General features: G+C 32.3%; 1 protein-coding gene across 6 annotated transcripts; it reads right to left on the bottom strand.

Annotated features, from left to right (window-relative positions):
* Positions 1–7,095: 7,095 nt before the first annotated feature.
* On the bottom strand, positions 7,096–13,340 carry LOC137820984 (guanine nucleotide exchange factor SPIKE 1). 6 transcript variants are annotated; one of them, XM_068625361.2, is made up of 6 exons: positions 12,765–13,294; positions 12,321–12,613; positions 11,092–11,964; positions 10,661–10,993; positions 8,750–8,935; positions 7,096–8,032 (listed from the first exon to the last, which is right to left on the bottom strand). In XM_068625361.2, exons 3-6 carry the CDS (start codon positions 11,209–11,211, stop codon positions 7,391–7,393), a joined length of 1,281 nt encoding a protein of 426 aa, XP_068481462.1. In that variant the 5' UTR covers positions 11,212–11,964; positions 12,321–12,613; positions 12,765–13,294; the 3' UTR covers positions 7,096–7,390. The 6 variants fall into 6 exon arrangements, 3 of the variants coding, with proteins under 3 accessions (XP_068481462.1, XP_068481460.1, XP_068481459.1); XM_068625359.2 differs by having other exon boundaries at positions 11,092–11,833; positions 12,321–13,329; XM_068625358.2 differs by having other exon boundaries at positions 11,092–12,613.
* Between the last annotated feature and the right edge of the window lie 3,804 nt (positions 13,341–17,144).

The following is a 17,144-nucleotide window of genomic DNA, read 5'->3' as shown; positions in this document are numbered from 1 at the left end:
TTTGGGTTTTTTTTTCTCTTCTATCAACACTTTTATTTTGAGCGATGCAAGATGGCTCCAAAAAAAGGAGCATATATGTTGTGATTGTGAGGACTGGAAGGTCGTGATTCGCAAAGAGCTCCCTTTTTATATTTTACAAAAAAAAAATGAAAATGGGTTCCAGATTCTGAATACAATATTGTGGCATTATTTGTATGTGGAGGGTCCCTTTGCCAAAGCTATCCACTGGAAAATAAAGATGAATGGAATGATTGATTGATGAGAGCATCTTGTTGCCATTTTAGCCAGTGAAAGAGAAGAAAGCAGCACCATTAAGCTTTTCCTTTTTCCTCTTGAATCCTTTTCAAGTACAGATTATTGTTTTGTTAGAATGAGGCCATGGGGAATAGAGGCATCAGCCATGAACTTGAATCCCCCTTTAGCCTTCAATTTCTCAGAAGTTTTTTTTTAACTGACATTAGATTGAACCATCCCTCATAAAACTAAACAGAAATTTTCTAAACACCTCTCTATGCTAGGACAGTACAATCCTAAATTAAAGATCAAACAATAGTATAACCAATCAAAATCATAACCATGTTTCAATACTCATATTTATTTAGTTACCTGAAACATCAGTTTCGTGTGTGTTGGAAATCAGGAAGATAATAACAATATAATGAAGATGTTATCATTCTCTATGAAGGCAAAAACTACAGGCAGCACAAAATCAGTGGCACATGCTTGGTAGCTTGTGAGGAAAAAATGTATGCAGAGTGAATCACATCACACGTGTGCGTACAATTATATGATATATCTGAGTTTGTGCACATTCATGTGCTTTATGAGTGGATGGTGGGGTCGCCCTAGAAGAATGAGATTCACAAACGCAACATTTCTTTAGGCTTGGTGGAGAGGCCATAAAGCAAAAAAGTTAGAAGGTTCGGTAAGAATAGTTTTCTTAGACAAAAAAGACAGAAGGCATCAACTTCCAAAGCATGCTTGGCTGTGAGAGGAAGCTAAATTGAGGACAGGTATGTTCTCTCCTTAAGTACAATAGGAACCAAAGGAGTTCAGATGAGACACTCGGATACCCTGCAGCACATTTAATTATCAATGCATATTCTATTGATCTAATGGACTATAACCCCTCATAAAAGTCAGAAGTGAAGTCTCGTCTCATCAACAGTCCCAAAAGGGTGGAAAACATGACTTTCACTGAATTAAACAGTCACTCAATCAAAAAGTAATTGATGTTTGGAAGAACACAACATACCTGTTTCGTACAGAAAGGAATTCTTAACTATGAATTTAACTCTGATGCCTTACAATGCCCCAGTGTAAAATAAAATGCCAAATTCATAACGAATTGGTAACTGTGCATTACCAGAGAAGCCAAAAATGATGCACTATAAAGGCAATAATTGTCAACCCTATTACACTTGCATTACACCCATGACATTATCTGTTAACATAATGAGTGTACCCCACAAGGGTCTAAAATCCTAGTTAGCAGGAGAAGTCTAATATGGCCTTAGCAGGAGAAGTCAATTTGTCATTGTTGACATCATTGGGAACATTGCCAACTTAGGCACTTCAGAGTCTGTGCTCACCTCTTATCTTAGTAGAAAAAATTAGTGGCGCACCCACGTCTCAAACAAGAGACTTTAAAATGGGTCTAAAATCATTCCCTGTATCTTTGTGTCTCACTTGAAAATTCTCAAAATAATGTTCATTCGGATGTTGTGTTTTTTTAATCAAAGGGAACAGTTTCTGTCACTTCAAGATGATGTTCCTATTATTGGCAAATTGCCACTATGGCCACTCAGGAGGGGAATACCTTTTTCTTTTAGGTTTCTGGGTAACATATTTTACAATGCTATGAAGACGGTTTCTTCCTGCACCTCCATATCTTCTTCTGGCACCTCCATATCTTCTTCTGGCACCTCCATATACAACATGAAAATACATTTTTATCCTTCTTGTGCCCCTCCCATAGAATAACTTCCGGATTATGTAATCCGGAAATGCATTTGAAAAAAGACTTCCGGATTACATAATCCGGAAGTTAAAAAAGACTTCCAGATTATGTAATCCGGAAAGTAATCATGCATCTGAAAAAAGACTTCCGGATTATATAATCCGGAAGTTAATTACAAATTTGAAAAATGACTTCCGGATTATGTAATCCAGAATATTACAGAGGGGCATTTTTGGAAATACGAAAATCTATGGAGGTGCAGGAAGAAGCAGCCTGCTATGAACCATGCAGTCTTTTGGGGCTCAGTCCATGTTTACAAGTTTAGGGCTCAGTCCAAGTTTACAAGTTTAGGGCCCAGTCAAGAATTTTGTTGGTTACATCCAATCTTTTTGGACTGTTTCTTTCTGCACCTCCATATGTTCTTCTACACCCCATGCAAAATATGAAAATACTTTTTTATCCTTGTGTCACCTCCATACTTTGGATTACATAATCCAGAATAGTATTTGATAATAGCTTCCGGATTATGTAATCCGGATACGCATTTAAAAAAAGGCTTTCGGATTATGTAATCTAGAAACTAATTTTGCATCTGAAAAAAAGACTTTTGGATTAAGTAAGCCGAAAGCTAATTATGAATTTGAAAAATGACTTTCGAATTACGTAATCCAAAATATTATATAGGAACATTTTTGAAAATACAAAAATTTATGGAGGAGAGAGAAGAACATATGGAGGTACTGGAAGAAACAATCATCTTTTTGAACCTGCAACCTAGATAGTTATAAATTTTAAAAAATACTCTTTATTTTAGAAATGAAAATCTAAAATTAAAAATAATATATTTCAGAAAAGTAGATCTAGAAGAGATTATTTTGTTTCAAAAATCAAAATCTATAAGAAAAATCAAAATCTCATTCCAGATAAAAAGATTCACAATAAAAAAAAATCGTTTTGAAAAAAAAAATCCAAAAATATATTTTGAAAAAATGATCCAAAATGTATTTTTATATGTACTCCTTTTATTTAACATTGGGTCTTTTCGTTTTTCCAGAAATTGGGTGCATATTATGGTGCAGGAAGTAATTGCAAGCAAAATTAATATTTTAAGATCTTAAGATTTATTATAGAAAAAAGATATTTTCCATTGTCTATTTTCTTTTTCTTCATATTTGTCAAATATGTTGAATCTTGTTTAAGATTAAAAAAAGGACAATAACTATTCACACAATTTTGTTATACAATTTGTATTTATTAGTTTCCTTATAAATATCAAACAAATGACTTTTAAAATTTAAATTTTTTTGGATCATACTAGCAATTAAAATTCTACTTTACTAAAATTTTGTAGGGAATAACTTCATTGCTTTTAATAATTTTACTCAACTTCAGTAAAATAAGTCCAACTCTTAAATAATTGAGAATACAAATAAAGAGAAACCTTATCACAATATTATATGAAAAATTTAGACAAGATTCACAATATTCCCCATCAAGGTTGCCATTGTATTTAGCATCTTCCAAAAAATAATTTCAAATATTATTACTCTCTTTCCCTTGTGTTTAATGCTAAACCATGAAATAAAATGAAAGTTTTCACATTGGTTGTTTTCTATCTATCTCCACATATAAATTTGTATTCTTTTTTTTATTATTTCTTTGTGAGGGTTGCTTGATTAGTATTTTTTTTTCAAATGTCAAACTTTGATTACCATTTAATCCAATTATACACATTACATTTAATTTTTGGCTTAAACTTGTGTTTTTTTAATCTAAAATTGAACTGAACTGAAGAGATCTCGTACAGCATAAAGCCTGATTCTATGGCACGTTAATTTTTTTTAAAATGCTTTATAAAACGTAACCACAAGAACATTTTGGATAATTTTTTACTAAAATTATAACTATGGCTTTTGCTATAAAAAAAAATGCACCATGGTAATTAAATACATTCTCTTTTCAAACAAACTAAACCCTAATATTATATAATGTAACCATTCATTTTTTAGAAAAATTTGGTTGACACCATAATCCATATAAAACATACATTTAACTGTTTATAATAATATCATAATATTTTTAAATTAAAAATAAAATATTAATTTATTATGGTGTGAAGTGTGTTATTTCACGATAGAGGGTAACACCCTTCATTTTATTCAAATTGATTAAAAATAAATTAATTCGTTTCTTAACAGAAAATGAGAAGGCAGATTTTAATAGATGTCAAATCATTTATTTTAAAATAATATGGCATACTCTTTTATTGTTATCAAACTTGTCAGATAATTTTAAAATTAATATTAAAAAATTCAGCTAATCGGAAATTAAATACTTTCTCCATTGATTTAAAAACCTTTATTTCATTGATTGTGATTTTATCATAAAAAAAAACACATATATTCAGTTGTCATCGAAATATTATACTCTCTCTTTCTATTTTGTTTTAAAATAAATATTATATTTGATCGTTTATAGGTCATAATAGTGAGTGATCACTCGAATTTTAAATTGAGTTGCTATTATCCATTAATGATCATCATAAATAAAATTATCTAATCAATAAGTCTTAAATGATGAGTGGTTATTTAAGGAATAATAAAGAGTAGTTACATGGTTAATCCAAATGACTCATAACAATCCACTCAAATGATACCATTTGATCAACCTATAAATATTCACTCTTTAGAGTACAATCTATTTATCTTATCTCATACTCTTAACTCTCATAGTGTTAAAAACATACAATCTTTGTGTTTCTATTGACTTAAGCATCGAATAGTATAGACATCTCTTTTCACATGGGAGACCCAAGAATTACTCTGAAGCTATCTCTAGTGACGACTCAACAAAGTGATTGCTACTATGCAAGAAGAAATTGAAAGTCTTCTAAAAAATGAAACATGGGAATTGGTGAAGTTACCAGAAGGAAAACGAGTCATTAGTTGCAAGTGGATCTTTAAGAGAAAAGAAGGGATCCCTGGTGTTGAGAGTACAAGGAATAAAGCAAGATTTGTTGAAAGAGGTTTTGATCAAGAGAAAGGTATTGACTTTAATGAAGTATTTTCTCTTGTGGTTCGTTATACTTCAATACGTATATTACTTGCTTTAGTTGCCTTGTATGATTTGGAGCTGGAACAATTAGATGTGAAAACTGTTTTCTTCATGGTAATCTTGAGGAAGAGATTTACATCCAGTAGCCTGAGGGGTTCATTATTCCTGGAAAGGAGGACCATGCATGTCGTTTGAAGAAATCTCTCTACGGCTTGAAGCAATCACCAAGACAATCGTATAAGAGGTTTGATTCTTTCATGGTTGGACATGATTACTCCAGAAGTAGCTATGATAATTGTGTCTATTTTTAAAAGACATCCGATGGGTCATTTATATACTTGTTTATTTTCAAAAGAGCAAAAGAGTTTAGTTTTGCAAAACTGACAAAACATTGCCAAAAACTTTTTGTGCCCTCATGTAACTTTGTAAGAACATTGCTATATTTGTTTGGCAAACCAGAAGAGAGTGCTTAATCTTGTAAATGTCAAAGAGATGCAATCCCTCCCAAGTGATCAACTCCGTGATCTTTTTTATCACAACCTAGACAATTTCTTTATCTTAGTCAAGGGTGATTTCTTGTTAAACAATACTTGTGTTATCCAAGAGTGACTTGTTGTTAAAAAATACTCGTACCAGTTAGTCAAGAGTGGCTATGAGTCGAAATAGTACTTATTTGTATCTTGCAATGGTAGTTTGTATAGTGAAACTCAATCAATTGATTAGACTGCACGTAGTTTGTGCTATCAAACAAACCGATATAAAAATATATAGAGTGATTATGTTTAGCAAGTTATAGAGGGTTCGACCCGAAAAATTACAATAATGGTGTAATTTTACACCAAAATAAAGTAAATGGGCAATTGAAAAAAAATTACACATATTAGAAAGACTTCACTAGCGAAAACAATTTCAAAATTTAAAAATAACTAAAGTCATCGTCAATGGTACGATTTCAACTTTTTTTCTAAAGTTGCCATCACGAGTACGACTTCTACTCAAAATTTTATGTAAAAGTTGTACGCATGCATGACGACATTGATTAAGTGCGTAATCTACTAAGTTTTTTTTTTCTAATTGAAGTTGTCATAAAGGATGACGATTCAGTTTAAATAAAATATACTGAAATCATACTTTTTAGGTTGATTTTATTCATGCAATATGATTAATTTATTCTCTTAAGATCGTAAATATGTCACCCTAAAGCTTGCTTACTATGCAATATGATTAATTTATTCTCTTAAGATCGTAAATATGTCACCCTAAAGCTTGCTTACTATTTTTATACACTTGAATAAGTTTTTCCTCATATTTGCTAGATAAATTGTTGTTATGTATGGTTTCTCATCTTCTCCCTCACGGAAGACATATTTGAGATGCAATGAAAGAGTTTTTATCTCAAACTTTTTCTCTTCAACAACCTTTTATATTGCGAGCTCTTCAATATTTTTTTAGTGATTTGAGATTTCTTTGCAATTATAAAGATTTTGAATGCACTCAATAATTTGTTGTTCCTCCAACTTAGTGATTGCATTAAACTCGTACATTAAGGCCATCTTAAGGGGTCAAAACTTATTATGAACAAAATTTAATATCCCACTATCATGTCATGTCTACTTTGAAGTACTTTCCTTGTCTTTTGGATGTCTCATGGTCTAAAAAAAATCAAATACATCTTCATTATGTAACCTTAATTTAAACTTATCATCCTCAACAATGGTTCATGCATTTGTTATAAAAGGTCTCCCCAAAATAATGGATACTTTTGAGTCTTCTTCTATGTTCACGATGACAAAATCTGTAAGGAAAATAAATTTTATCAACATGTTTTCTACTACCCTTTGGGAAAACTTTAGCAATTTGTCCACCAGTTGAAGGGTCATGTGCATGAGTTTAACTTTCACTTCCCCTATTCTTGAGACAAAAAACAACAACATCAACTTAGTATTTGTCCCTAAATTGAGTGAAGTTTTACCCATTGATAATCTTCCTAAGGTGATGGTAATTATGAAGCTCTCGGGATGCTTAAACTTAAGAGAGAAAGATTTTTTTGATGATTGTATTACATCATACTTCCAATTCAATTGTGCCCTCTGAACGAGTCTTCTCTTCTTATAAAATGGCTCATTCGTAAATTTTGCATATATAGGCATTTGCTCTGACGTCTCAGAAAAATGTGATAATTTGGGGTCTTTTAAAAATATCCATGCATTTTCTACAGGAGAGAATTCGAGGGTCTCGGATTTGATTACCAATAGTCTATTTACTAAAGCTGGAAAGGAACCCTCAGTCTGAAGAACAGTGCGTCTCTTCCATTGATCTTCCAATCCACCTTGATTCTTTCCATTTTTGGTAAATGGGGTGTCAAACAAGAATCGGTCAAATACCCGGGCTCGAACACTTCCCAGTAGAGAGAGAGAAAATTCTTTCTCTCCTACTTCCCAAATCTTCATCTTCCATGACTGGATCAGCAGCAGTAATCTGAAGGTAAAAGACACCAGGTTGTAACTCCTCTGCCTTCACTTGTCTAGAATCCGGAATAATATGCAAAGTGTGATTACCATCCATTCTAGACTCGTATATGTGACTAAGTTTTTCCATTATGTCACCTAGACGATATACATACTCCTTTTTATCAAGTTTCCCAAACCTATCACCATAAAATCCAACCCTGTAGTATGTTGCATCTGTAAAAGGAATTGGACTAGATTCTTGTTCAAGAATTGATTCATAGATATTGGTAAGTAACGTGTGACATTTAGCCAGCTGTCCATAAGCCCTCCTACTTTTGTAAACTGGGATTACAAGTTCAAGAATGCTTCCACAGAAATGAAAAAGCTCAGCTTGTGAGAAGAGCTTATTAGCAAGCTGCAAGTATTTCACAGCAGAGTCAACAGTCAATTTCGAAGCCCCATATCCCTCAACTTCAGAGGTGATCTCATTGCTGACCATAGGACAAATCTTCCGTAGAGCAGCAACATGGTCTTTGCTCCATACACCATCATTTCTGGCAATAAGGGCCTGCATTAAAATTTAATTATGGTGTAAGAAAAATAGTATTACCATATAAACCAGAGGAAACTTTTCCGCTCTACGCTAGCCCTCCTCCTCTCATGGCATAAAGTAAAAATGATAATCGTAGCTAAACTGGAAAGGATGACCATGACATTAGTTAAAATATAAATATATCAATAGTATTTTTAAAAGTCAAAAGAATGAGCACTACAATTTGGTTTCCTTAAATTTATATTTCGCAATGCTAAAATAATTAATAATCTTATAACTGTAGATAATTAACAAAGTATAAATATAAGTATTAGGTTATTTAGCACTATTACCTAGGCTTTAATTGTCTGATAAAAGCATTGAAAAAATCGAGTACAAAACATGAAGAAAACGAATGTTCTAAAATGGGAAAAAAATCAGCTAGAAGGGGGCAGCCTATCTATAAACAAAGTAAACATTGGTTCAAGGACACGAGCAAATTGCAACTTAATTTGTCTTTAGATAGGAAGAACAAGCATGATAATTCAAAGCATAACTGGTCTGGTCACATTTTACGCAATAAATAAAACATCCAAGAATCAATAATTGAAAATCCTCAGTAAAATACATCAATATTTATAGATAATGTTGACAGTAATAATTTCCGAGTGTTACATATGTCCATCACAATAATTTATGCATTTTCAGGAAATAAGTTGTACAATTCATGTGTATATAAATTAATGCCTTTACCTGCATTACAACACCAGCAACTGCGACAGCGCACTGAGCAGCTTCTGCCCAAGATTGCATTTCCTGATGTGCATCACATAGATGAAGCAACCACATTATGTGAAGATCAGGGACTGGGGCAAATGCCATGGCCAATTTATAGAAGCTTTCAGCAGCGGCATATCTATCCATAGTCATCATGGGGGCCTGAAACAGACATTTTAGACAAATTATTTGTCCATGACAAACAATCCTGATACAAACTCGGTAACTATAAGTTAACAAAACAGGTTTTTGTGGCCTGCTTTCTCAGAGGGTGACTCCTTTTTCTGTTTTCTCCTGCAGATGTGTTTGCTTATTTTCAATGGGGACTTAATTTTGTTAGTTTATTTCAACCTATTTTATTTATTTTGGAAGATTCTTAGGCTCTCTGGTATTTTCCCTTAATTAGTACATATCACAACCACGAACCATCCCCTGAAAATCTTACACCTATATGAATGGTTTATACTTCTATAATATCTCTAACCGGATGTCTCCTACAAGAATCCTTTAAGCTAGAAATGGATAATGCACAAGCCCAGCTACCTTGTCTTTAATTTTAATTAGAATTTTCAAAGCACCATGGGCTTTAATACCATGTCATGACTATCTCTCTCAAAAGTCAGGTAAAGGCATAAGTAATGGCTTTATATTCATAAATCTCACATTTATTCATATATACGAAAAACTAAGTTTGGACATTCAATGAAGAACAGGATCCTTTTACATTTAAAATGCTTACATGGTGAGATAAATTGACTTTTGTAGAAGAAAAGACCTAACACTAAAGGTCAATTTGTTTAAACTTGTTAGAGATCCTATATCGACTAGAGATAAGGTTAATTTATAGTATATAAGTGGAGACAAACCTCATCTTACAAAACCAAGTAAGAAGATGAGGATTGCCTTCATTCCTAGTTGATGAGATCCCACATTGACTAGTGATAAAGTCAATTTAGAGTATATAAGTGGGGACTGGGGACAAACCTCACCTTACAAAACCGGTAGGTAAGGTAAGGATTGCAACATCAGCTTGCAAAGTGAGAATTGTATCTTACTTTTATAATTTGACCTTATTCCTAGTCGATACGGAATCTTCAACAAAACTTAAAATAAGTGCATTAAAAATAATCAATTTAAGAAAAGTCACTTATTTGAGAAGCATATAGAACTTGCTTATTAAAATAACAAAAAAACTGCATAGTTTTAAAATAAGCAAATTAGATATACACATAAAAAAGTAGAAATCTGCTTACTTTAATAAACTAATGCTAAATATTACTTTTAGTCCTTAATGGTGATTTTACGTTTCAGTATGTTAAGTTTTAAAAGTTTCAATCTCGTATGTAGTTGGCTGACATGTCTATGAACTGAGTTTTAACCGTCTCAACTAAGTACCTTAAATTTGTTGCAAGGTTCATTACGGTACTTCATGTTCTTTAATAGGTTCATCACGGTCATTTCCAATTAATTGTTAAATAGGTTGGACATGTGAGTCAACTCAGTAAACCTATATAATGTTTTTGTTAAAAAGGACCAAAAGCAACCTTCCAAAAAAATAAAGTACCAGATTGAGACTTTTAAAACTTCACGTGCCAAAACGCAAAAACACCAAACATAAAGGACTAAACGTAAATTTAGACCTTAAAATGATCACTTCTTTTGGAAAATAAGCATAAATAAACTGGCCCTAATTAAATATTCATCATCATCCATTACAAAAAAAAAATCTTCGATGAATATCAGAGAAAGAGCAGACTCAGTAATTCTAATACAGATTATAGCACAAAACACAGTTCAAATTGGTTATACCAAAATAAATGACAATTCTGAATAATAGATCTCACTGCAATTAAAGCCTATAATGATGCATCAATAATTAAAACTCACCAATAGCGCATGCTCCAAGCTGCCATCAAGGGCCAAAAGAAGGCTATCAGAGAGATATTTCACCTCAGACCAGGACCATCTGTTCTCTGTAATTTTTTCTGGTATGGTCACAAGAGCATTCTCAGATAATCCACACTCCTTCAATAGGAACGAATTTTTAGTTTCATCCTTCATTTCATCTAAACACCTCCTAAGTCGCCATGCTTCGCCACTTTCTTCTAGGCTTCCATCAGATCTCATCTGAGTCACTTGCACATCGAACATTAGCTCTGATAATGTGATAATCAACATGACTCTCAATCTTTCCGTCTGCACGAAGTAATGAAATGAACTCTGCACAAATTGGAGAAACCAAAAACAAGAATTTGATTAATAGGATATGAAATCAATGGAACTAACCATCCTTCAAGTTTAAACAGAAGAAAATATACCCTCACAAGTATTTGAAGCCCAACAACTGCCCTTTGCCTAATGTGTTCATTTCGAAAAACTGCAAGCCGGAGGAGATGGAAAGTGACTTGCTTTAAAAAACGATCATTTTCCCTTGCCATTTACCTTAATGAACAGGAATTGACTTATCTGAATTTATACTTTCATGATAAGATTTTTTCAGTAATGTACTCTGATTCTCAAATATAGTTTCCTTAATGTGGGAAGCCTCACTAGGCATCCCAGCCTTCAAAAGACAGGAACTCAACGTTCTAATTGTGATGTCATCTGGAGTACAACCAGCTTCCAGCATCCTGTAGAAGATACCAATTGCTTCAGGTGTTCTTCCTTTCATACAATGCCCAATAATAAGAATGGTAAATGTCAACTTATCAGGCTTGCCTTTCTCTTCCATTTCTGCCACAAGTGCATTAGCCTCATCAATGTTCCCAGATTTGCAATATCCATCAATGACAGGATTGTAGACAAAAGACTGTGGAACAATGTCACTCTGCTTCAATAGTCTCAAAAGATTATGTGCTTCTTGCAGTCTATTGCTCTTGCACAAAGCACTGATAAGAACAGAGAAAGTATACAAATTTGCCGGAACATGACGTGCTTTCATTTCATGCAATAAGTCCAAGCCATGATCCACCCATCCAATTCGGCAATAGCCATCAATTAAGGAAGTTAAAGTAACAACATTGGGAGGACAGCCATATAAAAGCATCTTCTTGTGCATACCTAGTGCAGAAACCATGTCACTTGCCTTAACAAAGCCGTCAATGAGAGCAGTAAAGGTAAAAACATTAGGCTTGATTCCGGATCTAATCATTTCATCAAAAAGAGAGGAGGCCTCTTTCATCTTACTCAATCTGCAATAACCCGATATCACTGTTGTATAGCTAACAACATTAGGGGCAAACTCACATTTTAGAAAAATTTCTTTCAGTAAACCGAATGCTCTATCAACTAGATCTATTCTACATAAGCCATGTAATAGAGTGTTATATGTAACTATATCGGGCAAACAACCAAAACTTCTCATATCACTGAGAAGCCCAAAAGCTTCATCAACTTCTCCAGCTGTGCATAAACCCCGCATTAAAATGTTGAAGGTGAAGGTTTCTAGACAAGAGTGTGTTCTCATAAGCTCCCTAAATAAACAAATGGCATCATCTAACTTATTGTGTTTAATCAATATGTTCAAAAAGTTGTTATAAACAATCACCTTTACTTGAATCCCATTGCACTGAGCTTCAGCAAGCAATTCCTTTGAAACATCAAACCTGTCAGCCAGTGCAAAAGAAGAAACCAAAAATCCCAAAAGCCCAGAATCAGGCAATTGCCCATCAGACCTCATGGAATCATATAACAATTTTGCTGAACTGTGGAGACTTGCTCGACAAAGGGACCTCAAAAGCATATTATAAGTCCAAAATGAATGCGCCATACTCAACCTTTCTCTTGTAAACTGATAGAACATGAAACCCAAGTTGGGGTTGTTAAGCCTTCTAACAACCTCTGAGACATGAAAAGGAGTTAAGTGCTTACGGAAATAATTCAAAAACCCATCATCAAAAGTGGTAGAGCACAGAAAGAGGGTAGAAACTATCTTGACAAACCAAGAATCAGGTGTTGTTATGATTAACCCTTTGTCAGAGAGATGTCGTACCTGAGTAAGAGTAGGATAATTGAAGGCTCGAAAAGCGGTGAAAAATGATAAAGTCATGAGCTTGGGTATGCCATATGGAGTAGAAGCATTGACCCTCTAACCTAATGGAAGTGTTGCTTGTGGGATATATTCATGGCATGAAGGAGAATCAGAAATACAAAGATATTTCACAAAATCAAAACACCCCTTCTCCCAAAATTGAAGAAAGAATCTATCTTTATGGTTGTCGAACGAAATTAAGAAGTAAAATAAGCATTCTCGAGGAAGGGATTTTATGCTGTGTGTGCAGTTGCTGGTATAAAGCTCCGAAAGCAATGAAGAGGCTATTATGGGTGCTTACGTGAGCTATGCAATGGTTCTTCGGAAGAAGCGTTATTCGTATGAGAATGAATCAATGAAAAGGGTGGTGAATCTCGGCGTGGTGAAGGTGCCGTCAAGGCTGTTGGCGGAGGCGAACCTCGGCGCGGCGAAAAGATCTTGATCACATATTATTTGTAAAAAGGTAAGTTTGCATTCATGAAGAAGTGATTGACATACACAGGAGAACTTGTCAAGATATAACGATACCTGCCACACAATTAAGTTTGCATTAAATAGCAGAATTAAAGCAAGGCAAAAATTCAGGAAAAGAACACCGAAATACAAGAGAAAACACTTCCCAATCAAAACAATATTTAGCATACACAAAAAAAAAAAAAGCAACCATTACAATCACAAAATTAGAAAACAAAAGTATAAACTTTAAATGGTGTCTCAAGTATACCACAGACAAAATACTAATATAATGAACATAATTATAAACACAAACAATTTTCCTACTAACTATCTTTTCATGATACACAGAATGTATAAGACAAAAACAAAAAACACAAGCCTTACTTAGCATATACTCTTCTTCAACTACATGAATGCAATTCGTATGTGTCAAACTTGTAACAAAGAAAACCTATCAAAAAAACCTCTTAATAATTTGGTAAACAAACTCAGTGTTTGATCATTTGTGACAAAATAAGTATCGGCTAAAAGAAAATATCGGTAACCCAAAATTTCTGCAGAAATCTATCATTGGACAAAAAAATTCAAAATATAAGTAGATAATAAAAATGCAGAAAAATTGAATAATGAGAGGGAATAAAGAAATATTTTATCAGTTACAATCATGCAAATTAGATTCTCAACTACTCTGTTTGTAACAATTACATTCTCTTAAAATAGGAAATAAAATCTGATGGAATGAATGTGTAGATTCTAGGTATACTTTTCCTAAATACTGATATCAGGATATTTCCATTCTAATAATCCCCTTTTTACAACAAGAAATATTATTCTTGTTCAAAAATAATGAAAACGACCTATTAATAAATAGTAAGTCTAAAAATTCAAATAACAATAAAATTAAAACAAAACATCATCAAGCTAAAGATTTCAAATAATGACACGACAAAAGATAAATGTTCTAAATTTTTAATCCTCAGCTCCTCCTAAAAACAAGGCGTAAGACAAATTCATTCTTCTCTTTTCTCTCCAACTTCAGAGAATGAGTATTAAGGGGGTTCAGTTTTCCAGAGAATGAGTATTGAGTAGAACAATGAAGAAAAATAAGGATAGAAGAGAGTGATAAAAGAAGTAACCGAAAGAAAAAAAAACAGATTGCAGGTGTTGCAATGGAGATGGTGGCACTGCTTCTCAACAGTGCTGCTGGAATAGATCCGTGGTAGCAGTGTCACCGGTTGCTATGCAACTACGTTTATTTAAGGACTGTTTCTTCCTGCACCTCCATATCCTCTTCTGCCACCTCCATATACAACTTGAAAATACATTTTTATCCTTCTTGTGTCACCCCCATAGATTAGTTTCTGGATTATGTAATCCAGAAACTCATTTGAAAAAAGACTTCCAGATTACATAATTTGGAAGTTAAATAAGACTTCCGGATTATGTAATTCAGAGAGTAATCATGAATCTGAAAAATGGCTTCCGGATTATGTAATCCAGAAGCTAATTACACATTTGAAAAATGATTTCCAGATTATGTAATCCGGAATATTGTAAAGGGATATTTTTGGAAATTTGAAAATTTATGGAGGTGGGAGAAGAAGGTATGGAGGTGCAGGAAGAAACAGTCTTATTTAAGGGTAGGTTCTTTTAATTTTGACATGGTTTGGGTCAGGTTTATGACTCAACTCTTTTTCTGGTTTTTTTAAATATATTGGGCTTGGGTTGGGTTATAAAGGACCAACACCTACTCTTTTGGAAAGGCTGATTCTTCCTACACCCAATCAAATTGGACCTGCACCCAATTGCATTTGTGAAAATACCGAATTACTCTTAATGAAAATGAAATTAGGGTTTAGTGATTTTCGAACCCAATCACACACCCGAGTTCGTTTCTACCATTCTTGCACCCAACATCACCTCTTGCACGAGCGTTCGCATCCTCACACCTTGGTTGACATTTCTCCGGCAACATAGTGTTGAGTGGAATGACCCCTTGAACAAAGATGAAGTCAGGAACACGAAGGTCGTCCATTGTTGCGCGAAGGTTTGAGGGCATCATCTGCATCAGCGCTACAAGCTTTTTCAAAATAAACATGACACAGGTACAATTGGGTTTTAGAATATTCGTTGGGTGCCAATCACAATTGATTGGGTGCAGGAAGAAATTGCCTTTTAAATATGAGGGTTTTTGTTTCGGGTCTGAGTGAGGTTGCACTGACTCCAGACTTCTTCCTCCTCTCCAAAGGGGTCACAAATTTGATAATATTCTCTGGACTTTCTTGCCATTCTTTTCTGATCAATGTTTCTTATATTTATTGGTTATGTCTAGTTTGTTCATTTCATTCTTTTCATTTTTTGTCTATTTTGTTCGGTGTTTCTTGCATTTAGCTTTTCTGTCCATTTTGTTCATCTCATTCTTTTCGTTTTTTTGCAGTTTGTTTTCTTTTTTGTTCAGTGTTTCTTGTATTTACTTTTTTTGTCCATTTTTTTCATCTCATTCTTTTTGTTTTTGCAGTTTGTTTTCTTATCTGTTCAGTGTTTCTTGCATTTAGTTTTTCTGTTCATTAAGTTCATCTCATTAACTTTTTTTTTTTGCAATCTAATGTTCATTTTTTCTTCATATAATTTGTTCATTTGATCCAACTTTGAAAGTTTATTTTGTTGGAATTTGTTTATGTTTTCATCACTAATTACGTGTACTGATGGTTTATTGTTCATCACTCCCTATGTATTCAAAATTGGGCCTTATAATATCACTCCATTTTTATGACCTTAGTAATATATTATATAACTTAGCAAAATGTTCTATTTGCAGGTAAGCAGAAGCAAACCTACATATGTATTTCTTTGATGAAAAATATAAATTATTAAAGTGTTGCTTATAGGAGTAGGATTAGTTACATTTCTTTTAGAAAATTATTATTTAATAGTGTGCAATTTAAATTTAATGTAATTTCTATGTAATAGGTATTTTTTTCTTTGTTATTTTAACTTTAATCTGCAGTGAATTTTATATTTTACAATGTTTATCTACTTCATTTTCTTCATAAAAAAAATTGGTAACTAATTCATTGTATTTTTTTTAAACCATAAATTAAATGACAAAAAAATAATAACAAATTTATTGACAAAATATAATATAATATAATATGAACAAAATATAAATTATAATATTGACAAATTAATGAATAAAATAAAATAATATTGGTAATTAAATGAAAACTTAACATGAGTTATATAATAAATTATTAATTTAAAAAAGGTATTTATATATTTTTATTAATGTCAATTGAATTCTTAAAAACTTGGTCCTTCTTTCTAAGATTTTCAAAATCCTAAATAAATAAAAATCCTGAAAATTTGTAATATCTTTTTAAACCAAAATTTGATTCAAAATTCTAAATATATCCATATCCTAAATTATTTAATGTCATTCTTGAATAAAAATCTAAAATTAATAAAAGTTCTAAGTTTTCAAAATCATAAATAAATACAAATCCTATATTGTTTTGTTTCTTACTTAAATAAAAATCTAAAAGAAATAAAATTTCTAAAATTTTCAAAATCTAAATTATTTAATTTTCTACTTAAATAAAAATCCAAAACAAATTATATTCCAAATTTATTCAAAATCGTAAATAAATACATACCTAAATTATTTAATATCATACATAAATAAAAATTTGAAATAAATGAAATTCATAAATTATTCAAAATATTAATTATTCATAAATTCATATCCGAATTTTAAGATGAATCATTTAATACATAACTGTTTATACATACATAATTATATATATATATATATATAATTATATATATATATATATAATTATATATATATATATATAATTATATATATATATAATTATATATATATAT

Source organism: Phaseolus vulgaris, chromosome 9 (genome assembly GCF_051622355.1).
Source record: "Phaseolus vulgaris cultivar YP4 chromosome 9, ASM5162235v1, whole genome shotgun sequence".
NCBI lineage: Eukaryota > Viridiplantae > Streptophyta > Magnoliopsida > Fabales > Fabaceae > Phaseolus > Phaseolus vulgaris.
This window is presented reverse-complemented; position numbering and strand designations above follow the sequence as displayed.